Consider the following 27,194-nt stretch of genomic DNA (forward strand, 5'->3'; position numbering starts at 1 on the left):
CATATTGATTCTAAGGCAGAAGGCAAGGGTTTAAAAAAAAAAAAAAAGATAAAACATTTGCTCTTCCAAGCAACATACCTCCCAGTAAAGCAGCTAGCTGCAAAGCCTGCCATTCGGCTTAGTTCTTGATACTATCTTTTATGAACAGCTTTTCTCATTACCTCATGTCTTCATTAGTCCTGAGCTCCTTCTTCATTCTTTGTCTAGTCATCCCCTCCCCTCTCTCTGATGCATCAAATCAGGACCCCCCCCGCCCCCCCCCCCACCATATGCAGCGACTCTAGGTTTTCCTGACACTGTTTTCCTGGTTCTTTTTCTACCAGTCTAAACTTCTCTGTCTCCTTTGGTGGATCTTCATTCATCAAACTTGCTAACAGTGTGTGTCCCCAAAGGATTGGTACTGGGCCCTCTTTTCTTCTTCCTAAACTATTTCACTTAGTGATCTCATCAACTCCTCTGGTTTCAATTATCTCTATACAAATGACTTTCAGCTGCACTTGTCTAGCCCAACTTTTCTCAACCTCCAGGCTTACATCTCCAACTACTTATTGAACATCTTAAATGCAATGTCAGGGCTTCTAGGTGGCTCTATGGATAGAGAGCCAGAGCTGGGAGTCAGAAGAACCTGGGTTGAAATCTGGCCTCAGGCACTTACAGGCTAAATAGTCCTGGGGCAAGTCACTTAACTCTGAATGCCTAGCCCTGGCCACTCTTCTGTCTTGGAATCAATATTTAGTATCAATTCTAAGACAGAAGGTGAATTGAGTTTTTTTAGTAAATGAATAATGCCTCATAGACATATTAAACTCCACATGTACAAACTGAAATCATTATTTCCCCTCAAAACCCTTCCCAACCTACTTCCCAGTCATTAAGGCTTAAAATCTATGTGTCATCCCTGACACTTCATTCCCCTCCTAGACTTTCAGTGGTTAAGACTTGGATGGATGTGGATCAAAGCAGGCTCTCTTTCACATCAGTGTACTTATGGTTTTATTTGGGGGGTTGAGTTATGTAGGTGTGTGATCCTACAACAATGACCACTATGGAAGTGTTTTGCAGGATAATAAAAATAAAATTTTAAAAAACTTTTCACTTCATTTCTACCTTTGGAACATCTCTTGTATCAGTCCCTTCTCCACTCTGATACTACCACATACCAAGTGCAAGATGCCAATCCCTCTCATCCAGATTATTGCAACAGTTCAAAATTTGGTTTTCCTGCAGTGAGTCTTTCCCTACTCCTGTCCACCCTCCATATAGCTGCCAAAGTGATCTCCTTAAAGTCAATCCTATACTAAAGAAACTCTGGTGGTCCCCTGTCACCTCCAGGATCAAATACAAAACCTGTTGGGTATTCAAAGCCCTTCAGAACTTGACCCTGCAGGCACAGATTTCCAGTTTTCTTATATCTTATGTTCTTATATCTTACTCCACTTATTAGTTGATCTACTGAAACCTTTTTTCTTATTGTTCTTGGAACACAACACTCTTGTCTTCCCAACTCTAAGCATTTTCTCTGACTATCCCCCATGCCTAAAACCCTCTCCCAACTCCTCTCAATGTCCTAGCTTCTCTCCCTTCCTTCAGATCTCAGCTAAAGTTCCACCTTCTTCAAGAAGCCTTTCCAAGTCCTATTTAATCTTAGTGCCTTCCATGAGACCCAATTTATCCTCTAAATAACACAGGTACTCCACTATTATCAGCAACTCAAGGATAAGGGACTTGTGAAGAAGGGGGGGAAAAAGGCTGTTCATTGCTTTAGAAGGAACTAATGGGGCAGTTAGGTGGCACAGTGGATTGAGAGGCAGGCCTAGAGGCTAGAAGTCCTGAATAAAAATCTGGTCTTAGACACTTCACAGCTATGGGACCCTGGGCAAGTGACTTAACTCCCATTGCCTAGCCTTTACCACTCTTCTGCCTTGAAACCAATAAACAGATTTCAAGATGGAAGGTAAAGGCTTAAAAAAAAAAAAAAAAAGAACTGATGAGAGTCTGAAGAATACCTTTCTTCACTTTATTTCCTCCATGAATTTTTCTCTAGTATAAGTGATCTGCTTTTTCTTTCACAAAAAGATGAACATGGAACTATGTATTTATATGATAACACATTTACAACCTATATTGTATTACCTACCATCTTAGGGAAAGGGACAGGTGGGAGAAATGGAAAGAATATGGATCACAAAATGTCAGGAAATTATTATTTTAAATTATATCCACATATAATTAAACTTCCCCATTATTTCTGTTGTTGTTGTTTTCTCTACCATTAAATTATGAGGTGCTTGGTTTTTTTGCCTTTGTTTCTCCACCATTTAATACAGAGCCTGGTCCTTAACAAATGCTAATTGAATATGGCTTTCTAATTTATACTGTGAAACTTATAGCCCCAACAGTACAATCATCCCAGAGTACTCAGTTATTTGATTTATAATTCCAATATTTTAACTCTCAAAGCTATGAAAAGTCATCAAATTGATAATTTAAGAAATTATAAAATAAGGTCCAGTTCTTTGGGTATCACCAGGCAAGAACATGATGGCAACCGGACTTGGGACCGCAATCACACTTTAATGACTGCAGGGGGGAGCTGGCACAGAAAGTACAGAAACAAGCAACATGGGGACAGGGAACAGAATGATAAAGGCAGACAAGCAGTATGAGTTGAGAATGAGGAGAGAAAGAAAGAGAGATGATTCCCCCGTCACATAACCGTGGATTAGAGTTGGGAGCACTGAACAGCATGGAGATGGAAGAGTGCTGGAGGCAGGAGTTTGATGTCTCACTGCTATAGGGTTTGGGGGAGGGAAACACTTATCTGTGACATTAACAAGTCCAAACCTTCTCAGTTGTCAGTAAAACTTTAAAGTTAACATATCTACATTATCTTGAACTTATGAGCACTATCTGGTGTTCTGCTGATCTTACTGAGGAAGCCTGGAACTTATCTGAGATTTATATATTATAAGACTCAAAATCCCTGATAGTAATCCCTACATGATATATTGCCAGGATATGATTTTTGTAACATGGCTAATATGGAAATATTTTGTATGGCTACACACCTATAACCAATATCAAATTGCTTACCTTCTTAAGGTGATGAAGGGAAAGAATTTGGAGGTCAAAATTTTTTCAAATGTTAAAAACGTCTTTTACATGTAATTGGAAAATTTTTAAATAAAAGCTCTTCATTCAATGAGGAGCTCTTTAAAAATAAATACATAGGGGGCAGCTGGGTAGCTCAGTGGATTGAGAGTCAGGCCTAGAGACAGAGGTCCTAGGCTCAAATCTGACCTCAGACACTTCCCAGATGTGTGACCCTGGGCAAGTCACTTGACCCCCATTGCCCACTCTTACCACTCTTCCACCAAGGAGCCAATACACAGAAGTTAAGGGTCTTAAAAAAATAAATACATAAATACATAAATGAATTATTTACTTTAGAATGACTTCCAGGTTTCCCTTTGCAATCTCGATTCCTATATTGACTAGAATTGAGGAAGGGAAATCAAGGGGACTAGAACATGATGCAATTTTAACATATATATTATACATATGCTAATGGACTATAATGTACCACTGATATCTAAGTCAGTGCTCTGACTTCTAATGGATCCTCCTAATACATTTATCTTAAAGGTAGATTTCTCTCACTTCCTCAGAGCAATCTCAGTACAAATTACAAAATGGCAAGGAGCCCAAACGTTCTGCACATGTGCATCCATGGACTGTCTTCCTGGATTTGAAACATTCCCAGTCTCCTGGTACCTGCCAAGGTAATCAAAATCAGTTCCCATTATCCCCATTTTTTTTTCTGCTTTTTTCCTAGTCTACATGCTGACACAATTTTTGATGATCATTTTCTGACAATTTGCAATCCATATCTTTCTCAATCCCTCCAGCCTTTCCTCTTTCCCCAAGATGACTATCAATTCACAGCTCCACCAACAATGTATTAATATCCCAATTTTTCCACATCCTCTCCAACATTTATCATATTCCTTTTTTCTTAAATTAACCAGTCCAATAGGTGTTAGGTGGTAATTTTAATTTGAATTTCTCTAATTAATTAGTAATTTGGAGGGGCAGCTAAGTGATTCAGTAGATTTAGAGCCAGCTTTAGAGTCAGGAGGACTTGGGTTCAAATCTGACTTTAGATATTTCCTCACTGTGTGACCCCAGGCAAGTTACTTTGATGGCAGCTGGAAATGGGCAGTGAGGGGAAATAATAGAAACATGGCCTTCATATTATGAAATCTTGCATTTCTCACCAGTTAGCACTAGTTAAACATAAACTGCAAACAGCATTATTCAAGCATGAATTGCAGAATCTGTATTGTTGATCAGTTACCCATTCATTCTGTATATGGGACCTATGATATTCTATGCTGGGCATCAGTTTTGTGCCTAATGGGTTTATTAACTACTCATATTCTTTATTTTACTGTTGAGTATAATGAATTACCTTTAGTGGTCCTCCAATGGATTGCATCTACCACTACCACCACCATCATTGAAGATAATACCAGAAGGGGCTCAAGATGAGTGGTGAATAATTGGGGGAGGGGGGAACCTGCACACTAAGGGCTGGTATTAAAAGAATCCCCCAAACCTGCATGCACTCCTTATTCCTTATGACATAAGTGTCAAACTCAGAATCACACCTCCACCTAAATTTAGCCATGCCCATTTTCCAGGGTTTTGGAGAAAGGGGAAATCATCCCTGGAAGCTCCCAGACCCTCAATAATTCCAACCCTGATCCACACCTGGGGCTGCCAACCATCACCCTTAGGCTACTCTATTAGCCTCCAGGCTAACCCATTAGCCCCAAGGCTATCCAGGTAGCCCCCAAGCTATTTATCCCCTCCACTAATAGGTTATTATAGCACCTTAAACCTCTTCTTCAAATAAAATTCTTTTCTTCTGGATTGAACTTGAGTTTGAGTCTCTCATTCTTGGGAAAAGATCCTGCTATGAACTTGGGTGTGTTTCTCCCACAACAACTTAACTCCAATTGCCCAGGCCTTACCATTCCTCTACCTTGGAACTAAAGTTTAGTGTTGATTCCAAGACAGAAGGTAAGAGATGGGTTTTTGTTTTTTAATTTGGAGCATTTTGTTTTCATCATTGTCCGCATTCTATTAAGAGTTAAATTTTTATAAAGACATTTTTATAAAGAATTTACTATGTGCCAGGTACAGTACTAAGCACAGAGGATCTCTTAAAGAACTCACAGTTTAGTTGAGACTATATAAAAAGAAGCTGAAAAGTGGAACGTTATAGGGACCCAAGGGGAGAAATGATTTGAAGCATAAATTGCAGTTGTTTAATCTTGCCAAATGAGTTTCTGGAAAACACCTGGGAGATCAGAAAAGTGGGAAAAAAGGGTCTTGGGGGAGCTCCCAGATGTCCAACCCTATCCTCTCCAACCAGAGGGAACCCAGTTGCAAGGATTGCCAGGGAGGTGTGAGTTTCAAGAGTTGATTTCATCTGGCAGAATGAGTTTCTGGAGATTATGAAATCCAGGGATATAAAGTGATTCTCCTCTCCTACCTTCTGAATCTCAGGACCTAGCCCATGTCATACTTACATTACAAAATACACATACTAAATTAAATTAGAAATAAAGTATTAAAACTCCCAGCAACAGTAACCTAATAAACATCTCACATTTCGACTTCCCCCATGACCAGTCTTCCGGAATGTTCTCCCAAGTCATCCAGGTGACCTTTTAAGAGAAGCCATTCTTTCATTTGATTTCCAGGAATGGTTTCACAAGCATACACTCCTATTCCTAGTGCTTCTATAAGCAGATCAAGAGGTTTGGTGAAGGGAGGATCTTCCCCATTTTTGCTTAGGAAACTTCCATTGTGAGATTAGGCTTGGGTACTATTAGCCAGAACATGAGAGAGAAGGGAGGAAATAGGGACAGAAGGATAGATAGAAGATTAAGAAGACAAAATTAGAGAAGGGAAGCAAAGGTGAGAGAGAAGGAAGTGAGGAAAAGAGGAAGACAAAAGAGAAAGAAGAGAGAGAAGAGAGAAAGGGGAAATAGAAAAAAAACAGATGAGGGAAAGTACGGGCTAGTGGGAGAGAGAAGAATGAAAGAGGAAAAAAGGGTAAGGAGAGGAGAAAGAAGAGGAGGGGAGACAAGAAAAGGAGGGAAAGAAATGAGGGAAAAGAGAAAAAAGGAAAAGGAAGTCGAATTGGGAGGAAGATAGTGGCGTGAGGAAGACAGTCACAGGAACCCCCCTATTTCACTGGAAGAGAACAAACTTCACCCTAGTCCCCTCCTCGGTTTCTCTGTACACAAGCGGCTCTTTCATCGTCCAGGCTGCAACAGGGCACCAAAGACAGAGGCCTGATAATGAACTCAATCCCTCTCCTCATCCTCCATCTCCCCACACTCCAACTCGCTGCGGTTCAAGTTCTTCTCTCTAGTGCCCGGAAATCCTGGAATTTGCTGAGGTGAGAAGCCGAACAGTTTCAAAAGCGACGCAATAGAGAGAGCTTTCGGGAGGGGCCCCAAGAGCCGCAGGTGCGGAGTTTTTCCCCACCCCCGACTTCTCAACCTAGTCTCACCCGGAAAAGACTGCATATTAATCCCAGTCACGTGGGCCAGAAGGAGACTCGGGGCGGGCCTACACGGAGCAATCCCGGTCACGTGAGCTAGAATTGGTCTCGCAGCCACGCCCAAGCCTCAGGGTCGGCCTACGCTGAGCATTCCCGGTCTAGTAGGCCTGACAGCCGGCTCCCTAGTCACGTGGGCTCGGCCGGCCCGGACACCCGTCTCTGGGGCGGCGCCTGGTGATGACGTAGGGAAGAGGGCAGGTAAGCGCTGGCGGTGTGAGGCGGTCGGAGGTGGCGGCAGGGCGCGGGCTTCGCTGGGCCTTCGAGTTTCGTCCCCCCGAGCAGTCCCAGGGATTCCGGGGACCGATCTCTTCTGAACTGGAGCCTACTCCTGCCACCGCGGCGTCATCGGGGCAAGAAACCGCCCCGGCCCCTAGTGGCGGAAAGGAAGGAGAATGCTGGGGGGCAGGGGCAGGGGCGGGGGAGGAGGGGAGAAGGGCGGGACTAGCCCCGGAAGGGTTGGGAAGGGGGAAGAAGGTGTAGCTGCGAACTGTCAACCTTATCACCTACATCCCTAGTGCCCCCTCTCCGAACCTGCAGTGCCTTCTTCTCTGAGGCCCTCCTAACCAGGTCTGTTCAAAGAATCACAATATCAGATCTGGAAGCGACCTTGGAGATCAAGTAGCCCAACCCTCACATTTTGCACATGGGGACACAGACCCAGAGAGAAAGCACCAATCCAAGGTCACACAGCCCACTTGCAGCAAAGGCCAAATTCGAACCCAGGGCTTCTGATTACAGATCCAGTGCTCTTTCTACTATGCCATTGCCTTAAAACAACAACTAGAAGATTCTTCTAGTGATATTTGAGAATGGCAGAAATCTTGTATTTCAATGTGATGTAATAATAAGAGCTCACTTTGAAGTTGGAAAATTAGTTCAAATCCCATCTCTGCAACTCACTACATGATGGATCCTGGAGAAGTCATTCTCCTTTCTTCTTCACTATTTTGTAAATTGAGAGGATTGGAGTAGATAATCTCCAAGCCCTTTTCAGTTCTGTATCTTATGATTCTAGTGCTGTGAGAATACAGAATAATAATTTACAAAAGGTGCAAGTAGAAGTCCCCTGAGGACCCAGGGCTAGACACAAAGATTTCATCAGTATACTTAAAAGCATGATTCCCTCTAGTTTAACTCCATTGTTAATTGAACCCTTGATTCTATCTGGTCTAAGTTCAAAAGGTCATTTGTGGCAGAACCTTCTCTCCAGGCTAGGATCATACCCCTGAAAAGCCATAAAGTCCACCTGAAACAGTATTAGGGGATCTGTCATCCTTTAATTTGTCTAAATTCATCCTCAGCCACTTCATATTTCTTACCTGGACTACTTCCTAAGGTAGATGTGTGGAACATGGAAGTTACTGAATATCAGAGCTGGAAGATACCTCAAAGATCATCTAGTCTAGCCCCAAGACACCACATGGTGTTTGGAAAGAGCACTGGTCATAAGATCCAGGAAACCTGGGTTCAAATCCTGGCTTTGACACTAGCCTTGTGGCAGTAGCTAAGTTATGAGCCTCAGTTTCCTTGTCTGTAAAGTAAGGATGGTAGTAATACTCCCACTAGCTGACTCACAGTGTTGTGAAGGAAGCACTTTGAAGCACTTTGTGAGTTGTACATAGGAGAAAACCAAATCAGAGAGAAGTTAGTGACTTGACTAATATTATAATAGGTACTTCATGGCAGGGACAGAATTCCAAAATGCTTCACTCTTAGTCTAGTGCTCTATGGGTATGCTATATAAAACTTCCTTTTATTCATCCTAGAACTTCAAAGTATACTCCTGAGTTTAGCATTCAGAGATTGGTGAACAAATTCCTCTTTGCTGATGTTAATGAGCTTTTACTATATTTTGTCTTTCTGTAATAGTTACTCATGTTTCAGTCTATCATTTATGGACTTTAAGGAGAGTACCTAATGGGTCCATGCCCTCTAGTAAGCTGAAAATAATCCTTTGTCCCCCTAATTTCCAGTAGGAAATTAAATGGAACCATCTAAACTTTGTTGCAAATTATAGAAAAAGTGTGGGTGTATATGTATGTTTGTGAACCATGTACAGTCAGGGTATCTGATTGTCTTTTATAGGTTGGACATATTCCGTTTACTTAGAAAGAGAAATCAACATTTTCCAAGATGGTAAGTTGAGTGACTTCTGCAGAAACAAATTCAGCCACTTTAAAAAGCTCCCAAATTGCATAGGTCATCACCCCAAAGATATCAGCTCCTCTCCTCTTCCCCATTGGTCCACCCTTTTATTACATGCTTATAGATCTACTTAATTACCAGAATTTTTTTACCCTGATCATGAGTTTTCTCTAAAAAGACATTATTTCCCCTCTCTGCCATGCCATTTACTTTTATCCTCTTAGGAATTTCATCATACAGTCTGTATTGGGCTATCTTTCTTATTTAACATACAATAACATCTTATTTTGGGTTTTCAGGGTGAAAGAAAAGGTGTAAACAAGTACTACCCTCCAGACTTTGATCCAGCAAAGGTAAGGGATACTTTCATTTCTCCATCAAACTGTGACCAAGAAATCTATATGGTAACATGGCCTTAAGTCTGACAGAAACCTAACATTCACATGGATGGCATATGAGAGTGCCAGAGAGTAAGCATCATGTAATGGAAAGGCCACAGGTTTTAGATTTGCAGGTCCTGGATTTGATTTCCAACTCTGGTACTTACTAATCCATCCTCCTTACAGATTTTTCTAAAGTTCAGGTATGGTTATGTCACTCCCTTGCTCAATAAATTTCCATGGCTCCTCATTTGCTTCTGAGATCAGATATAAACTCCTCTGTTTGGCTTTTACAGCTCTGGTCTCAGGGCCTTTGTCCTGCCTGCCTCCCATTATTGGAATCACTTCCTCCTAACTGCTACCTCCTAGAATTCTTTGTTTCTTTCCCAATTCAATTCATTAACCATTTTCTTTTTTAAATTTTAATTTATTTTGAAATAAAAATTTTTTTTGAGTTCCAAATTTTCTCCTTCCCTTCCCCACCTATTGAGGAAGCAAGCAACATATCAGTTATACATGTAAACTCATGCAAAACTTATTACAAACCTTTTTCAACATGAAGCCTTCCCTCCCCCCACCCCATTTTGTTTGTGCCTTTGCCCTAAAAATGTTACTTTGCACAAATGTATAGACTTACATATTATCTCCTCAAGTAGATTGCTACAGAGATAGGAATTATTTCATTTTTGCACTGTCCCTCACATATAGCAGACAATCATTGATTGTTTACTGCCTGTGGAACCTTGGGTATATCTCTTCACCTTAAGTTCTTTATCTATAAAATGAAGTAGTTGGACCAAGTGACCTATGAGGTCTCTTTCAGTTCTAAATCTATGATACCATAACCCAGGCATAAAAATCTTAGAATAATGATAATCATTGTGTGTAAAAGATGGTCCAAGTCCTGGGCTTTTCTAGATTTGACCTTGGGTTGTGTTTGTCTTTGAATGGGCTGCTCTTCTTCAGCCTCCCAGTGTAGTGATACTCTACATTAGTGGTTCCCAAACTTTTTTGGCCTACCACCCCCTTTCCAGAAAAAATATTACTTAGCGCCCCCTGTCACATACTATCACTGCCCCCTTACAGTTATTCACCACCCCCAAATGTACCTGTGGCCATCACCGCCTCCCTGGATGGCTGCAGCACCCACCGGGGGGGGGGGGGTGCTGCCCACTTTGGGAATCACTGCTCTACATAATAAGATTGACATGGTATTTTTCAAGCCCCTTGAAGGGTTTTCATACAAATGCTATGGTCATTGTAGAGCACTGGGCTAGGCACTAACCAGTAGTGATGATCAGTTTTATTCTCTTCTGTCTCACAGCATGGCTCTCTCAATCGATACCACCACAGCCACCCCCTCCGGGAGAGGGCACGGAAACTCTCACAGGGTATTCTTGTCATCAGGTAAGGTCTCCTGGTGTTAGAGCCTTTGAATTGAGCTTGAGTGCCTCATTAACAAAATAAGCAGAATTAGGAATCTAGATAATAGGAATTTCCATTGGTGTCATAACGAGAAGAATGATGTTTAGAAAAGACCTGAATGTTGATATTACCTCTCTGGACTCCCAAGCTTATCTGAGAAAAGTAGACCCAGGACTAAAGCAGATGCCCCACATAAGCCTAGGCCCTAGTCCCTAGAGTATTATTAGAGCAAAGGAGAGGCCTCAGTGGACATTCCCACTCCACTAGTCAGGCACTCCTCAGCCTTTCTGGCACCCTTACCTAGGCTAGAAGCAAGACTAAAGTTTCCCTGTGAGCTCTTCCTCCCCCCCGCCCCCCAGATGTGCTAACACCAGTTAGGGGTGATCAGGGGAGCAACTAATGGAAATGCTTCCTTAATCAGTATAAAATATAAATGATAGATGTGGGTTATGGGTTGACTTGTAATAGTATTAATGTTTATTATGCAATACTGTCTAAATTTGTATCCTAGTACCTTATGGATCACCAAATAGAGGTGTTTCATAAATATTTGTTGAGTGTAAATTAATATCTGTGAAATTTGATTTAAAAAATAACCAACCCAGACCTGTTTGTGGTTATCAGTCTTCCTATTCTTCCTAGGGAGAGTTTTGTTAGGGCGAGATGGTAAATACTCCCTCCCCCAAGTGAAATTCTTTTGGGGCAGCCTTATGACTGTGGTACTCCAAAGCTGCTGGGCATACCCGTGATCTCTGCCTTCCTCCAGAATTGACCATTATTAATTCTTTGCAGATTAGAGTAGAAACATGCTTGGATATGTGGCTACCTTCTGGGTATTGATCTCAAGTGGACATTTAGAAATAGTGCTCTAACTTCTTTATTTTTTTGGAGTAGATTTGAGATGCCTTATAACATATGGTGTGATGGCTGTAAGAACCACATTGGCATGGGTGAGTCATCATCTTTTGAGGCCAGCTGAACCTGTTGATTCCATCTGTGAAATATCTCTTGCATCTATCCCCTCTTTTGAATGCCCCCTGATACCAGCCTATTTGGGCACCCTTCTCTATCACCTCTTTTCTAGACTATTATAACTGTATTCCAATCTCTAATCTCTCCCTTCTGTAATTCTTTTTCACAGCATTGGTAATTCAGAAGATTAATAATCTCCCAAATACAAAAGTCTGATCATATCACTCCCCACCCCATCCCCATTAAAAAATATTTATTGTTTCTCTGTTGCCTACAGGATGCTATTTCATCCTCCAGTTCATTTGGTAAATGAGCTAGATGGCCTCTAGATCTATGCCCCTGTGATCCAGCCATATTTCAGTTACCTTCTTTCCGTCATACACACTGCCTCCCCCTGTACCCCAAACCCATTTGCCCTTCTCCCCTCCCCTTTTTGTGCAGTTTAATAGGCTATCTGCTATACTAGGTAAATACTCTCTCTGACTCTCTTCCCATTAAAATAATTTTCTTCCTTCAGGACCCACTTTACTCCAAGAGACCTCCTCTTATTTTCTAACCCCTCAACTGAAAGTGATCTCTACCTCTTCTCGTTTTTCAGAATAGTTGTTTGGGTATATTTTGCCTTGTGTCATAGTTAGACTTAGATTGTAAACTCTTTGGGGCAGGGCTATCCAATTTTCATCTTTGTAGCCTTAGTGCCTACCACATTTCCTCATATTCAGTTGGCAATTAATAAATGTTAAATGAAGGGAATAATGTGGCAGAGCACTGGTGTGAAGGATTTGAGAGTATGCCCACAAAACTCTCTTGAGTCTTTCATTTTTGCTCTTGCCCTTCCTTTTCAGGTGTTCGTTACAATGCCGAAAAGAAGAAAGTTGGTAATTATTACACAACCCCAATCTACAGGTGGGTGCAGCTTTATATTGATGTCACAAGTACCATGGAGGGTGAGGGGGCAGGCTTCAGAAAACTCAGGTGCCTTTGGAGAAAAATAAGTGAAAGAGGTCAAGGATGGGTGAGAGAATCTAGTAGCCCAACTGTGTTATGGTGGGGTAAAATGTTGAACCATCTCCTCTCAAATCCGATATCCTCAGCTACTCTGGCATGCACTAGCATGCTACTAAATAAACAGGCCTCAGTGGTATGCTGCTGGGGTGCACAGACGCTACCTAGGCCTTATTAGTGCCCATGTCTGGCCATCCTCTGACTGAAGGATTTATTAGAGCCTCAGAAGTTCCCTGCCACTTCTGCCATATTGGCATCTACTTTTGGTCTCACTAGGTCATTTTCCAATTTTATCCTGCTCTTTGACTGCTTTATATTTCCCCTCATGGTCAATGACCCAAGTTACTTGATCCAGCCCTGACTTTCGATAGTCATGTGCCCACAAGCAAGTCACAAACTGAGCCTTGATCTATTCATCTGTGAAATAGGTATATTTGCAATGTCTACCTTCCAGGGTTGGTGGAGAAAGCTCTTTGTAACCCTAAAACTCTCTAAAAATAAGAGTTATTCCTGGAGGAGTATGATATTGTGGAAGGGGTCTGGGTTAGAATTCTAGGCCTTCTGGCAAATCACTTGAACTCTGAGCCTCAGTTTCCTCATCTCTTAAATGAGGGGGTTAAACCAGATAAGTTTGCTTATCTGGTCCGGGAGGGGAGAGGGAGAGAAAAGGAATCATGCAAACATGGAAAAATATTTAATTTTTTTAAATAAGTAAATAAATAAACTAGATAAGTTTGAAGGTCCCTTCCAGTTCTCAGTCTATGGATGTCATCTTCATGACCCTACTCTCTCTGCCTACATCTCTACACAAAAGAGGGCCTAACCTAGAAGTCCCTTTCTATTACAATAGCTCCTATGGAGCCCACTTTGCAGCTTTGGCTCTTTGGGTCCCACCAGTAAATCCCTAGAGGGTGACTGCTTATTATCCTCATGGTTTCTGTCTATAAATTTCTGTCCAGATTCAGAATGAAATGTCATCTCTGTGTCAACTACATCGAGATGCAGACAGATCCTGCCAATTGTGACTATGTGATTGTAAGTGGTGCCCAGAGGAAGGAGGAGCGCTGGGACATGGAAGAGAATGAACAGATCCTGACCACAGGTGAGCTTTGCCTTCCACCCCTCCAGGGCCTCCCCTGCCCAAGAGCAGGACCTTCAAATACCCAGCCCCATTTTCCTTCCAGAGCAGGAGAAGAAACAGAAGCTGGAGACGGACGCCATGTTCCGCCTGGAGCATGGCACAACAGACCAGAGCAAGTTGCAGAAGGCCATTCCCACCCTGTCCAACATCCAGGAAGCCCAGAGCGCCTGGAAGGATGACTTTGCCCTTAACAGCATGCTAAGGAGGAAGTTTAGGGTGAGGAGGGCTGGGGCTCAGGGGAGACTTACCTGTATGCTGGGCAATGACTGTAGATCGGTACTTTTCAGTCTGAGCTGCTCAGGGAGGGGCCATCAGCCACTCTGAATAGAGCTCTTTGAGCCTCCCATATTAGGATCATGGAATTTAGAGCCAGAATAGACCTCACGCATCTAATCCAACCAGTTTATTTTCTAGAGGAGGAACCAGAATTCTAGAAGGGCTAAATGATTTGCCAAAGGTCATAGACAATGAATAAGTTTATAGGGTCTGGAGCTGGAAGGAGCCTTTGACCCATCTAGTCTAACTCTCTCGGTTTACAGATTTTAAAAATGAGGCCCAAAGAAAATAAGAGACTTTCTAAAGTTATTTTTTAAAGTTGTAAGCATTGCCCAAATCCAAAACTGTTTCCATCCCATGAGCAATACTGAAGAGAGAAAAAAAGGCCTTTCTCTGAGTTGCCAAGTCAGCCTTAGAGCAAGGGAGCTGACTGGGGCTCTTGTTCCTGAATAGAACAGCCTTCAGTTTTGAGAGGGCAGTGATCAGAAGGAAGTTTCCCACTCCCCAACTTTCTTTCTCTCCTCCCTTTATGAATCTTTTACTTTAGGAAAAGAAAAAGGCCATAAAGGAAGAAGAGGAAAAGACACTGGCCCTACAGACCAAAGCGAACCTCAGTATCCCCCTGGTGCCTGAAACAGAGGAGGACCGGAAACTCGCTGCCCTGCTCAAGTACCACAGTCTGGACTGTGCGTTCTCTTCCTGTCACTTGTTGTGGACGGGGAGTGGGGGATGGGTACAGGGAGATGTCTAATTAAGGGTGAGGATGGAGAGTGTGGGAGTGGGAGGTGGGGGAACCCTTAATTCTGAGTATATTAGAACCTGTCTGGAGCAGGCTAAAGAAATACTGGATCCTTCCCTGCCTTTTACTCTCCCTCATCTCCATTGCCAGCATATGAAGACAAACAGAAATTGAAACGAACAGAAATCTTTGGCCGTTCCTGGTTCCCTTCTGCCTCGGGACCTGGAACCAGCAACAGCAAGGTGAACAGCGTCCTCAAGAAGCTTGCAGTTAGTCGGAAACTCATGCCCAGTGGGTCTTCCATCTCTAGCAGCGACCTAGGAATTGTTCGTAGGAAGTCCAGGGATGGCCTAGAGAGTCCTCAAGGGTCTGGAGAAGCTCCAGAGCCAAGTGGAATGAAGGAGGAAGAAGAAAATCAGCCGGGAGGATCTTCAGCAGTTAGAGACTATTCCCCAGATGTGGAAACACAGAGCGGGCCTAGCACCTCCATCCTCAATTCTTCACTAGTTGCAGACTATTCAGACTCTGAGAGTGACTAATGTAATTTCCTCCATCCTAGGCTGGTCTCCTACCTGCACCTCCCTCTCCAAGAAATTCAGGATTACTTCTGCCAGCTAAAGTATGTGCTCACTCCCAGGAAGACTTCCACTCAACAAAGAGATTATATATGGGCTTCTTCCCACCAGGCCTTCCAAGAAACTTTTTTTTTTTCCTTCCCCAAGACCTGATTTCCCTGTACATAATTGGGTTTTTATTTATTTAACTGAGGAGGGAGGCGCGTGGTATCTGGCTTGAATTATTAAACCCCCACCTATTAAATCCAGTCAATGCATCAGATTACTAGATGTAGTCAGCCCTCTTTGCTGTGTATATTGGAGTGGAGAGGGTTGTGATAAAAGATGGAGCCCAGCGACCCCATCCATGTCTCCTCTAAGTGTGACTAAAGAAATCAGGGGAGTTAGACCTGGAAGGGACCTCAGAGAAGGCAAGGGAATTGACCAAGGATTCACAGGTCTCACACATACACATACACACATAAAAATACACCGACTCAATCATACACCCATATATACATGTGAAATAAAATGGTGCTTTCAGGCTCACAAAGCATGTCTCTCACAACTGTAAAATAAGTAGTTTAAAAAGTAATCTCATTTAGCAAATTAGGAAGGAGACTCAGACAATTTAAGTAATCCAGGTTTTCTAACTCCAGGTCCAGCAGTTCTTAACATTACACTGTACTGCCTACACAGAGCAACTCAATATTTGAGGCCAACCTCTTTGCTCTGGACACAAATGAAACAAATGCAGTTATGGTTGGTTTCATGAAAACTGGTCAAGCAGTGAAATCAGCCCAGAGCTGTCCCAAGTCTGGATGCTAAGGAACAATTATCCCCTCTCCACCCTCCATGCACACATTTAAGCCCTTGGGAAAACAACAGCAAGGCCTGTGAGCTCTACCTGAACCCTGATGGCCCCCAGCCCAGCTCCTGGGAAAACAGAAAGGCAAGTCAGCTTACCTGCTATTGACCAAGGGTTGAAGAATCTGCATTCCTGAATTTAATTGGGGAGCTCCCCCCCCCCCCCAGCACAGAGGCTAGAGCCCTGGCCCTGGATTAAGGAAGATAAATTCAAATCCAGTTTCAGGCATGTACCAGCCAGGTGGCCCTAGGCAAGTCACTTATCTGCCTTAGTTTCCTCATTTGTAAAATGAGCAGAAGGAAATGGCAAACCAACATCTTTGCCAAGAAAACTCCAAATAGGATCATGTCTGAACCACAAGAGGAGGGATATCAATTGCTTTAAGGGCATCTCAGACCCTCTTAAGTCCTGAACTCCTTGGGTTAGAGCAGGGGTCAGCAACGTATGGCTCTTTCTGCAGGAGCCATAAAGTCAATTTTTTTTCAGGCGCTGTTACAGGAGCGCACACTGTGAGTACTGTATGGCTCTCACAAAATTACATTTTAAAAAAATGTAGCGTTTATGGCTCTCACGGCCAAAAAGGTTGCCAACCCCTGGGTTAGAGACTTGAAAGGAAGTGTCTGAGGGTTATATCAGTTGTAAAGCACACCAGGACATGCAAGCTTTAAGTTAGCAAGGAGGGTCCTAGATGAATTAGAATTGGGAAAGCCCTTAAAAATTAAGAAAATGTAAGCCCTTACCTTCTGTCTTAGAATCAATACTATTGGTTCTAAGGCAAAAGAGTGGTAAGGGCTAGACAATGGGGTTTGTGACTTGCCCAGGTTCACACAGCTAAGAAGTATGAGGGCAAATTTGGACCCAGGAACTCCTGTCCCCAGACCTTGCTCTATTCACTGGGCCACTTACCTCCCCACCCCCTTTTTTTTAAGAAATAAGTTTTAATGGAGCAGTTAGCTGACTCAGTGGATAGACAGCAGACCTGGAGACAGGAGATCCTAACTTCAAATCTGGCATCAGACACTTCCTAGTTGTGTGACTCTGGGCAAGTCACTTAGCCCCATAGACTAGACCTTACCACTCTTCTGCCTTGGAACCAGTATTGATTCGAAGATGGAAAGTAAGAGTTAAAATTTTTTTTTCTAATGTTGCTTTTTTTTCCCCTCATCTGTCAATTCTTAGTATGCTCACCCTTGCCCGTAACAAAAATGGTCAGACAAAATGAAACCGAAAATGACTAAATCGGAGTGTTGGCAACATTTCACACCAGTCCCTGCTCTCTCCAAAGGACAGAGATGCGCCCTTCTCTAGCACGAAGACTGATCGTTAGGCACTACTCAACATTTATTTCAGTGTTCTATTCATTTATTTGATTATAGGTACAACCCTCTCATTTTGAGTTTGAGGAAACTGCTCCAAGGGAAGACCCACGACAGAACTAGATTTCAGACCCAGGCTCTGGCTCCATAGCCAGGGCTTTTAACCACCGCGTAGCTAGCCAGTTAAATGGGATAGAATCGTAGATTTAGAACCGAAATTATCTCAATGTTCATCTAATTATAAGATCGTGGATTTCAAGCTGGAATGGACACCATATCCAGGCGTCTCGCTATATCCCTAAACCCAGGGAAATGACTTGTCCAAGGAACTACTTAGGTAATTCGATTCTGATAGCCAACCCAGCCCCTCTGTCCGGAGGCCAGTTGGGTTTAGAAGCAGTGCCTTAACCACCCGGGCTCAGACTAGGCAGTCACCTCCCAGCGCGGTTATTTAGACCCTCCCATGAATTAATCAAATCCTCGGTGGCTACGAGACCGCCGGGCTTAAGTACATGCCTCGGGGTGGGGAGGGGGGAGACTGCTGCTACTTAGAGAAGCGGAGGTTAGACACCCGGAAAGCTGCGCGGGGAAGCAAGGCCTTAATCCAGAAACATTTCTGGAGTTTAGGGCAGGCGCGATCGCCGCTCTGGCCCCGCCCCAAATTACCTCTCTCTCTAGGGCCCCGGGGGAGCCGGCTCACGTGTGGGCTTCCGACTTTCGGCTGCCACCGCACTGCTTGGCTCCCGGGTCTCGTCCCGGGGGCCCCTTCCTTCGCCTGCCATGACCCTGGAATCGGTCCGCTATTCCCGCGGCTCTCTGCTCGTCCTGGACCAGCTGCTGTTGCCCCAAGAGTGCCGCTATGAGGCCGTGACGTCCGTGCGCCAGGCCTGGGAGGCCATCAGGGCCATGAAGGTGGGCGGAGGGAAGGGGCGTGGGGCCCGGACTGGGTGAAGGGGCTGGAGAACCCGAGCAGGAGCGAGCCGAGGCAGACTGCCGGGATGAAGTGAGCGCCGGGCAGCTGGGGGGGCGGGAGGAGGGGGGAGGGAGTGTGCCTGGAGCATCCATAAAGTCTCACGCCTTCTGAGTCCTGCGGCCATCCCAGCCCTAACGTTGTGTGTGCTCCGACACCCCATGTCCTGAGAGCCCCCCAGCTCTGACACCCCAGTGCCCCTGAGGGCCCCTAGCTCTCTGACACCCCACGTTCTAAGGGCTCCCCTAGCTGTGACACCCATGCCCTGAGAGCCCCCCAGATCTGCCACTCCATTCTACGGTCCCTCCAGCTCTGTCTTCTATGATTTCAGCCCTCTCCCTGATGATCTCTGTCCAAGGGCTGCCCTATCTCTAACATTCTCTCCTGTCTGTCAGAGCCGAATATCCACAGCTCTGGACCAGAGGCCTCGTGTAGACGCTCAGCATCAGCATCGCTGGGATAAAGCTGAGCTTATCCCTAGCCCGAGGTCCAGCCACCAGATAGAGTGGAAAGAGTTTTGGATTCGGTGCCATTGTCCCTGAATTGAAATCTTCCTCTGCCTGTGACTAGTAGCTTGGCCTTGGGGAAAACGCAGCCTTTTTTCCCATCCACAGTTTCCTTGTCTTTAAAATGAGGCATTTGGGGGCAGAGGGGGAGCCAGGCTGGGCTGCTTAGTCGAGGGAAAGCTGGAACTGTTCTGAGAGTCCTCTAAAATGAGACATTTGAACTAGCCAGTCTTTCCCGACCTGATAATCCATGACTGAGTCTATGAGCCCTTCAGGGACCGGGCTGCACTTAACTATATACTCAAACAATAAACATGTATTAAGCACCCCCTATGAGCCAGGCACAGCACTAAGTGCTAAGGATGGAAAAAAAGAAACAGAAGACAGTTCCTGACCTCTGATGGGAAAACTGAGGCCCGGTTTGGGTTCTAGCTAGGTTCTAGCGCAGAGACCTACATGTACTGTAGCCTGAGGCCTAGCAGGTGGGGCCCCTTGATTTACACTTTCTTCCTGGTCCCAGGTGCGGGGCGCCCCAGCAATTGCCATAGTGGGCTGCCTGAGCCTGGCCGTGGAGCTGCAGGCCGGAGCAGGGGGACCCGGGCTTGAGGCCCTGGTGACCTTTGTGCAGGACTCACTGAATGACCTGGTGACCGCCAGGCCAACGGCCGTCAACATGGCTCAGGCTGCTCGGGAGATGTCCGAGGTGGCCACCCGGGAGGCTGGACGAGAAGGAGCCACAGAGGGTGCAGTCCGAGAAAGGTAAGGGAAAGACTGGAGACCTCACGGTTCTGGGCCCCACAACAGAGACCAGGCAAGTGCTTAGTGTTCAGTTGGTGGCTCTTTTTTTTTCTCCCTCTCTTCAGTTTCATTAATTTAGAGGGCCAAGAAAAAGGGTCAGTCTGTTGGGTAGATCATAGAAGAAAAGAAAGAGACGAAGGAATCACCCTGGCCTGCCTCCTCTAAAGAACTGGAAGCTTAGAAAGGGATGGGGACAGATTCCAGCCCAGGCCCCTTTCCTCTAAACCTTGAGCTTTCTGCTCTTTAGGCAACGGAAGAAATACTGATCTCCAATCCTGGGTACTAACTAGTTAGTACAAGGTAAAGATGGATAAAGGAAATTAACTGTTAACTAATAACTAGCAACTGGTGCTAAATGCTTTGCAAATATTATTTTGTTTTATCCCCACAACTCGGGAGGTAGATGCTATCATTTCTCCCCCTTTAAAAAAAAAAAAGTTTAAACCCTTACTTTCAGTCTTAGAATCAATACTGTGTATTGGTTTTAAGGCAGAAGACCAGGCAGTGGGGGTTAAGTGACTTGCCCAGGAAGTGTCTGAGATCAGATTTGAACCGAGGACCTCCCCTCTCCAGGCCTGGTGCTCCATCCACTGTGCTCCATCCACTGTGGGGAAACCTTTTAGGCATGCAGTGTGGGGGTGGCAGGAAACAGGTCTGGGGATACTAGGACAGTGGCGTTCAGCTCACCATCTGCCTCATCCCTGCTCCCTCACAGGTTGATCTGCTGGGCAGAGCACATGCTGGAGAAAGACATCAAAGACAACCAGAACATTGGGGACCTTGGGGCCCAGCACCTTCTGGAGCGGGTGGCACCTGGGGGTGGCCAGGTGACTGTGCTGACTCATTGCAACACTGGCTCATTGGCCACTGCAGGCTATGGAACAGCCCTAGGTGAGTGGGGAAAGGCTGTAGGATTAGAGGCCTGAAAGCTGGAAGGGACCTGAGAGATCCGAGTTGCTTTAATTTAGGACATGCCTAGTTGGGCAACCCTGGGAAAGTCACTTAACCCCCATTGCCTAGCCCTTACCACCATTCTGCTGTGGAATCAATATACACAGTATCCATTCTAAGTAAGGATTTTTTTAAAAAATGGGATATTTTTTCCCACTACATTATATTTATATATATATGCATATATATATATATACATACACACACATACATACATACATACATTTTTTCCAGATTACAAATCTATACAATTTTCAATATTCTTTTTCTGACTTTTTGCAGTCCTTGTTGCAATCAAGAAAACAATCCTAATCCTTGTTTTTTCCTTCCTTCCCTCCCCAAGAAGGCTGGCAATAAGATAGAGGTCATACATATATTATCATATAATGCATATTTTCCTGTTTGTCATGTTCAAACAAGATACATATTGCTTACACTAGAGAAAAATTCATGGAGGAAACAAAGTGAAGAATGTATGCTTCAATCTGCATTCAGATTGTCTGTTCCTTCTATGGCGACTAGATTGCCTTTTTTGTCATGGAATTGTCCGGGATCCTTGCCTTGTTGGTAATAATTAAGCCATTCACAGTTGATCATCTTACTTTATTGCTATTACTGTGCACAACTGGTTCTTCTCACTTCACTTTACATCACTTCATATATAAATCTTTCCAAGATTTTTGGTGATCCTCTTCTTTGTCATTTCTTATGGCACAATAGTATTCTGTTTGTAATCATATACCACAATTTGTTCAGCCATTCCCCAACTGATGGACATCCCTTTAATTTCTAATTTTTTGCCACCACAAAAAGAGTTGCTGTAAATATTTTTATACAAGTAGGTTCTTTCCCCTATCTTTGATTTCTTTGGGATACAGACCTAGTTATGGTATTGCTATATCAATGACCCTTCGAGCATGGTTCTAGATTGGACTCCAGAATTCTTGTATCCTTTCATAGCTCCACCAATCATGTATTAGTGTCCCAATTTTTCCACATCCCCTCCAACATTTATCATTTTCCTTTATGTCATATTAGCCAGTCTGATAGTTGTGAGCTTATACCTCAGTTGGTTTTCATTAACCTTCCTCTAATTAATAGTGAGTTGGAGCACTTTTTCCATATGTCTAGAAATCATTTAAATTTCTTCATCTCAAAATTGCCTGTTCATATTCTTTGCCCATTTGTCAGTTGGGGAATGCTTGGTATTCTTATAAGTTTGACTCCGTTCTTTATGTATTTGAGAAATGAGGCCTCTGTCAGAGACATTTGCTGTAAAACATTTTTCCCAGTTTGTTGTTTCCCTCATAATCTTGGCTGCCCCATGCCTTCCCTCCCATCTCTATCCTTCAGAATCCTAATCTTCTTCCTTCAGAGATCAGCTCAAGCTACCATCTCTTCTGAGAAATCTTTCCTTCCTGTCACTCCTTGGGGCCTCTGTTCTTCCCTCCCCAGCATAGGACTCATTATTATCTCTTCTGCCTTCCACAGGTGTGATCAGATCTCTCCATGCCCTGGGCCGCCTGAAGCACGTGTTCTGCACAGAGACACGGCCCAACAACCAGGGTGCCCGCCTGACAGCCTATGAGCTGGTGTATGAGGATATCCCTGCCACCCTCATCACCGACAGCATGGGAGCTGCCGCCATGGCCCACAAGGATGTGAAAGGTCAGGCCTGGGGACTGTGCATGGGATTGGAAAACTCTAGAATCTGGAAGCTCCTGAAGCTCTTTGGAAGTCCTGGGTCATAAGAGATGGAAGGAATCTTAAAGATACAGTAAAATCCTCTCATTTTACAGATGTATATACTGAGATACAGAAAAAAGAGAATGATCTACCTAAGTCTCCCAGGCATTTAATTGGCAGAATTAATTTGAACCCAGGGTTTCTGACTCCAAATTCACTGCTCTTTGCACTATTGCCTTAATAACCAAGTCTTCTTCCCTGTCACCCCCGTGGAGGCCACAGATCCCCTTACCATGTTCCTGCAGTTTCTAACCTCTTCTCTCTCTTTCCTTGTCACCCAACCCTCAGCACTTCAGTTAGACCTTTAATCTCCCTCTGCTTGGCAACTTCTAACCCATCCATGCCTCCTCTGTCTGCGTGTTTGTCTTGTTTGTCCTTTTTACCATTCCTTTCCATTGCACCCCCTGGACCCTCTAGATGCTTCCCTTTCAATCCTCCATTCCTTGCCTTTTTGTAATAATAATAATAATAATAATAAATTATAGTACTAATAGTGTCAAGGACTGAGGTCTCAGGGTCTAAAAAGACAAAGATCTGTTGACTCCTGAAGTCAGGTGAGGTTCAGGGTCTGTGTAAGACGGTGATGGCAAACCTATGACTAGCCATTTTCAATGACACGAGGCTGCATACAGAGAAGTCTGGGGCCTCATGCTGAGGATGAAACATTTGCTGTAGTGTAGTGTAGACACTTTGTGCACTATAGATGACAATTAATTTACCTATTTTGGTTTTTTAAATACAGTTGTGGTTTACAATTATACATTTTTGTTATTTAAACTATAAATATCATGAAATTATGGGTTTTTTCTCAAAGTGACACATCATCCAAGTTATGCGAATTTTGACACACCAAGCTGGTGTGTCCATCACTGGTGTAAGACAAGGTCTGAATTCTCTCCGTTTCCACATTTCCCACCAACAAAATAGCTGATTCCCTCCGTTTCCACTTTTCTCTACAAGTTGTTGTTAGAGGCAGTAATCTTTTCCCAGGCAGAAAAGTATGTTTACCTGACTCTCTTGGTATCTCTCCTTTCTCAGTTCCTGTTATCTTCCCACTTACCCCCGAGGGAGGGGGGGAGGGGGCTTTAGTCCTTTGTTCAAGGCTAACCCTTCTCCTTATGGGAAAGTTGCTTGAATTTCCAGGAGAAAATTTCCTTGGTTTTTCCCTTGATAAGATTGTGTATTCATTCAATAAATTTCACTTGGTTGCCACCAGCAATTGAGGCCCTTCCGACCCCTAACTTTGACTTGATTCTTTTTTTCCCCAACCCTTACCTGAGGACTCTTGGCCCCTGTTCAGCCCCCTCTTCGGGGCTTTTATATAATAGCTCCTATTTCTTTTCTTTTTTTCTTAATCCTTACCTTCTGTCTCAGAATTAAAATGTTTATTAATTATTTAATAAATTAATTAATTTTGAATTGGTTCCAAAGAACCTGGCAATGGGCAGTAAGTGACTTGCCCAAGATCACCCGACTGGGAAGTGTCTTGGGGTCAGATTTGAACCCAGGACCTCTCTCATCTTTAGGCTCAACTCTCCATGCACCAAGCCACCCCGATAGCACCTATTTCTGTGGCTCTTCCAAGTTTATACACTGCTTGGTTCCTCATCATTACCCCCACGTAACAGACAAAGAACCTGGAACTCAGAGGCGTTGTGACTTGCCTACAATCCAACAACTCTCCGGGTCTTCCCTTTCTCCTCTCAGCTGTCATCGTGGGAGCAGACCGGGTGGTCGCCAATGGGGACACTGCCAACAAAGTGGGAACATACCAGCTGGCCATCACAGCCAAGTACCATGGGATCCCTTTCTACGTGGCTGCCCCTGTTTCCTCTTGTGATCTGAGCTTGAAGACAGGTCAGGAAATTGTCATCGAAGAGCGGCCAAGCCAGGAGCTGACCAGCCTCGGGGGAACCCGTATTGCTGCCCCAGGTGGGTCTGTCACAGTACCACAGTACAGGATAGGACCAGAGAGCTCAGCCCTGTCTGTGTCCTCAACCCCATCTTGGGGATGGACAGCAAGGAAAGAACAGCGGCCCCATCCACCCCCTCCTCAAAGGGGAAGTGAGGGTAAAGTCCTCGAGGCCAGGGGTTATTTCATTTTCAGTTTTGTAGCATGGGTGCCTCACACCATGCCTGGCTCAGAGTAAGTGCTTAAATACCTGTATCATCAAGGCAGCTAGGTGGCTCAGTGGATCCAGAGCCAGGTCTGGAGATGAGAGATCTTGGGTTCAAATCTGGCCTCAGACGCTTCCTAGCTACAGGTAAATCATTTAACCCTGTTTGCCTCCGTTTCCTGATCTGTGCCTCAGAACTTAGAAGAATTTTTTAATTCATTATCGAAGGAAATTCTAAATTTCAGTTAAAGATGAGTGAAAATAAAAATGTAAATTTTCCCCCCTTTCCAAGTTCAAGAGCCCCCTGAAATTAATCCACATCTTTGATCTAGGGAACAAAGGTTTAGAACAATAGGTGGTTCAGTGGATAGAGAGCCAGGCCTGGAGATGGGAGTTCCTAAGTTCAAATCTGGTCTTAGACCTTTCCTAGTTGTGTGATCCTGGGCAAGTCACTTAACTCCCATTACCTAGACCTTACCAATCTTCTGCCTTGGAACCAATACACAGTAGTGATTCTAAGACAGAAAGGAAGGGAGGGAAGGGGAAGGAAGGAAGAGAGGGAGGGAGGGAGAGAGGGAGGGACATTGTAATTATAATCATTAAAGAATTAGAGAAGGAAGGGAAGGAGACAGGGAGTAAACCTTTATGTAGCACTAACCACTTGCCAGGCACAGTTCTAAGCACTTTATAAATGCTTTGTAAACAGGACTATGGAAATGTATATTCCATGATACCACATGTATAACCCATATGAGATTGCTTGCTGTCTCAGAGAGGGGAAAGTGGAGAAAGGGAGAGAATTTGGATCACAAAATGTCAGAAGGCAAATGTATGGGGGGAAATAGAATAAAAATTACTTGATATAAATGTTTTATAAATATTTGGTACCCTCAACAATTCTGCAAAGTACATAGGTGGTGTTGTTATCCCCATTTTATAGTTGTGGAAACTGAGATAAAAGAGATTAAGCGACTTGCCCAGGGTTACACAACTAATAAGTTTCTTTTCTTTTCTTTTTTTTTAACCATTACTAAATATTGGTTCCAAGGCAGAAGAGTAGTAAGAGCTAGGGGCTCAGTTGGAATCAAGTAACCTGTTCAGGGTCACACTGCTAGGAGGTGTCTGAGGCCACTTTTGGACACAGGACCTCCCCACTCCAGGCCTGGTTCTCTGAACTACGTATCTGCCCCAGCTAATAAGTTTCCAAGGCTTAATTTGAACTCAGGTCTTTCTGACTCCCAGCCCAGTACTCTCTCCATTGTGCTTCCAGCTACCTAGACAAAACAAAAAAGTTTCCTAGAGAAAATCTTAGAGATCACTTAGTTCAGCTTCATTTCACAGATGAAACTGAGGCCCAGAGAAACTGATGGGACTCATCATAGTAGTGAGCCCCGAGCTCGTCTCAAGGGCCTCCATCTCCAAAACCAGGATTGTTTCCACTCCACCCCTTTCAAGTACTAGTGCTGTATTGTCAGTAAACATTCATGAAATGCCTCCGAGGTGTCTAGCTAATTGCTGTGCTGATCAGAGTTGGGTAGGCATAATCAGTTAATAATCCTAACATTAGCTAGAGCATAAGATTCTAAGGAAAGCATTTTATCATTCGGTCATTTTCCAGTTGTACCCAACTCTTCTTGACTCCATTTGGGGTATTCTTGACAAAGATGCTGGAATGGTTTGCCATTTCCTTCTTCAGCTCATTTTGCAGATGAGGAAACTGAAGTAAACAGAGTTAAGTGACTCGAGTGTCCAGGGTCATGCTGCTAATAAGTATCTGAAAACAGATTTGAACCAGGAAAAGAGTCTTCTTGATTCCAGATCTAAAACTCTGTCTCCATTAAGGAAAGTATTTGATAAACTTTAAAAAGCTTTAGAAATAGAAGTTGTAATTATGATCATACTAGAGCTCAAGAAGTGGGGAGGGAAAGGAAAGGAGGATGGGAATACACCTTTATATAGAATCCCATCTTCATGAAGCAGTGAGATTTCATTCTGGGTTGGTTTGGTTTTTTTAACCCCTGCCTTCTGTCTTAGAATCAAGACTAAGTATTGCTTTCAAGGCAGAAGAGCAGTAAAGGCTAGGCAAATGGGATTAAGTGGCTTGCACCGGATGATAAGCTTGGAAGAAACTGTGGCCATATTTGAACCCAGGTCCTCCCATCTCCAGGCCCAACTCTCTATCTACTGAGCTACCTAGCTGCCCTACTTCATTCTGTTTTGGATAGCCAATGAGGTATCAACAAACTTCTGAAACACTGTATCACTATCTGTTATTATTGGTCAAAGGAGATGGAATGTAGGTCATAACTTCCCTTTGATGCCAGGAATCCAAACTGGGGCTCCTGCTCACCCAAGCTCCCGTTTCCTTAGGTATTGGAGTGTGGAACCCATCCTTCGACGTCACCCCTCATGAGCTCATCACTGGCGGCATCATCACTGAGCGTGGAGTCTTCTCTCCCAAGGAACTCCAGATAGCCCTGACCTCCTGATTGGACTCAGACTCCCAAGGCTCTCTTCCTCTACCTCCCAATTTGATTATAAGAGTTTTGAGAGTGCTTTCCTGTCTATTTAAATGTCCCTGTCCCAAGCACAGTGCCTTGCTTAATAAATATCTGTTGGATTAAATGTCCTGTCAAAAAAGTCAA

At 44.0% G+C, this 27,194-nt stretch overlaps 2 protein-coding genes and 1 pseudogene across 3 annotated transcripts; all 3 read left to right on the forward strand.

Moving 5' to 3' along the window:
- The window catches only part of LOC123256476, a 31,131-nt pseudogene extending 23,869 nt beyond the window's left edge, over positions 1 to 7,262 (forward strand).
- Positions 7,263 to 7,603: 341 nt separating this feature from the next.
- Positions 7,604 to 15,560, forward strand: YJU2B (YJU2 splicing factor homolog B). Of its 2 annotated transcripts, XM_044670375.1 has the most exons (10): positions 7,631 to 8,776; positions 9,085 to 9,138; positions 10,490 to 10,572; positions 11,485 to 11,540; positions 12,408 to 12,468; positions 13,527 to 13,669; positions 13,752 to 13,924; positions 14,532 to 14,670; positions 14,874 to 14,965; positions 15,283 to 15,560. In XM_044670375.1, exons 1-10 carry the CDS (start codon positions 8,774 to 8,776, stop codon positions 15,484 to 15,486), a joined length of 1,008 nt encoding a protein of 335 aa, XP_044526310.1. In that variant the 5' UTR covers positions 7,631 to 8,773; the 3' UTR covers positions 15,487 to 15,560. The 2 variants fall into 2 exon arrangements, with proteins under 2 accessions (XP_044526300.1, XP_044526310.1); XM_044670365.1 differs by having other exon boundaries at positions 7,604 to 8,776; positions 14,874 to 15,375.
- A 2,602-nt stretch (positions 15,561 to 18,162) lies between these two features.
- On the forward strand, positions 18,163 to 27,194 carry MRI1 (methylthioribose-1-phosphate isomerase 1). Its single transcript, XM_044670386.1, has 6 exons — positions 18,163 to 18,373; positions 19,458 to 19,696; positions 20,451 to 20,626; positions 22,178 to 22,354; positions 24,140 to 24,364; positions 26,920 to 27,194. The coding sequence occupies exons 1-6, from the start codon at positions 18,242 to 18,244 to the stop codon at positions 27,036 to 27,038; spliced, it is 1,068 nt and encodes a 355-aa protein (XP_044526321.1). The 5' UTR covers positions 18,163 to 18,241; the 3' UTR covers positions 27,039 to 27,194.

This window comes from Gracilinanus agilis, chromosome 1 (assembly GCF_016433145.1).
Source record: "Gracilinanus agilis isolate LMUSP501 chromosome 1, AgileGrace, whole genome shotgun sequence".
Classification (NCBI taxonomy): Eukaryota; Metazoa; Chordata; class Mammalia; order Didelphimorphia; family Didelphidae; genus Gracilinanus; species Gracilinanus agilis.

Bases quoted from the DNA above. Each gene is read 5' to 3' on its own strand.
- YJU2B (XM_044670365.1), top strand. The intron at 13,925-14,531 runs GTGAGGAGGGCT...CTTTTACTTTAG, and splicing joins TGCTAAGGAGGAAGTTTAGG to GAAAAGAAAAAGGCCATAAA. The intron at 14,671-14,873 runs GTGCGTTCTCTT...CTCCATTGCCAG, and splicing joins CAAGTACCACAGTCTGGACT to CATATGAAGACAAACAGAAA.
- MRI1 (XM_044670386.1), top strand. From the start codon at position 18,242: ATGACCCTGGAATCGGTCCGCTATTCCCGCGGCTCTCTGCTCGTCCTG. The intron at 20,627-22,177 runs GTGAGTGGGGAA...TGCCTTCCACAG, and splicing joins AGGCTATGGAACAGCCCTAG to GTGTGATCAGATCTCTCCAT. The intron at 24,365-26,919 runs GTGGGTCTGTCA...CCGTTTCCTTAG, and splicing joins AACCCGTATTGCTGCCCCAG to GTATTGGAGTGTGGAACCCA.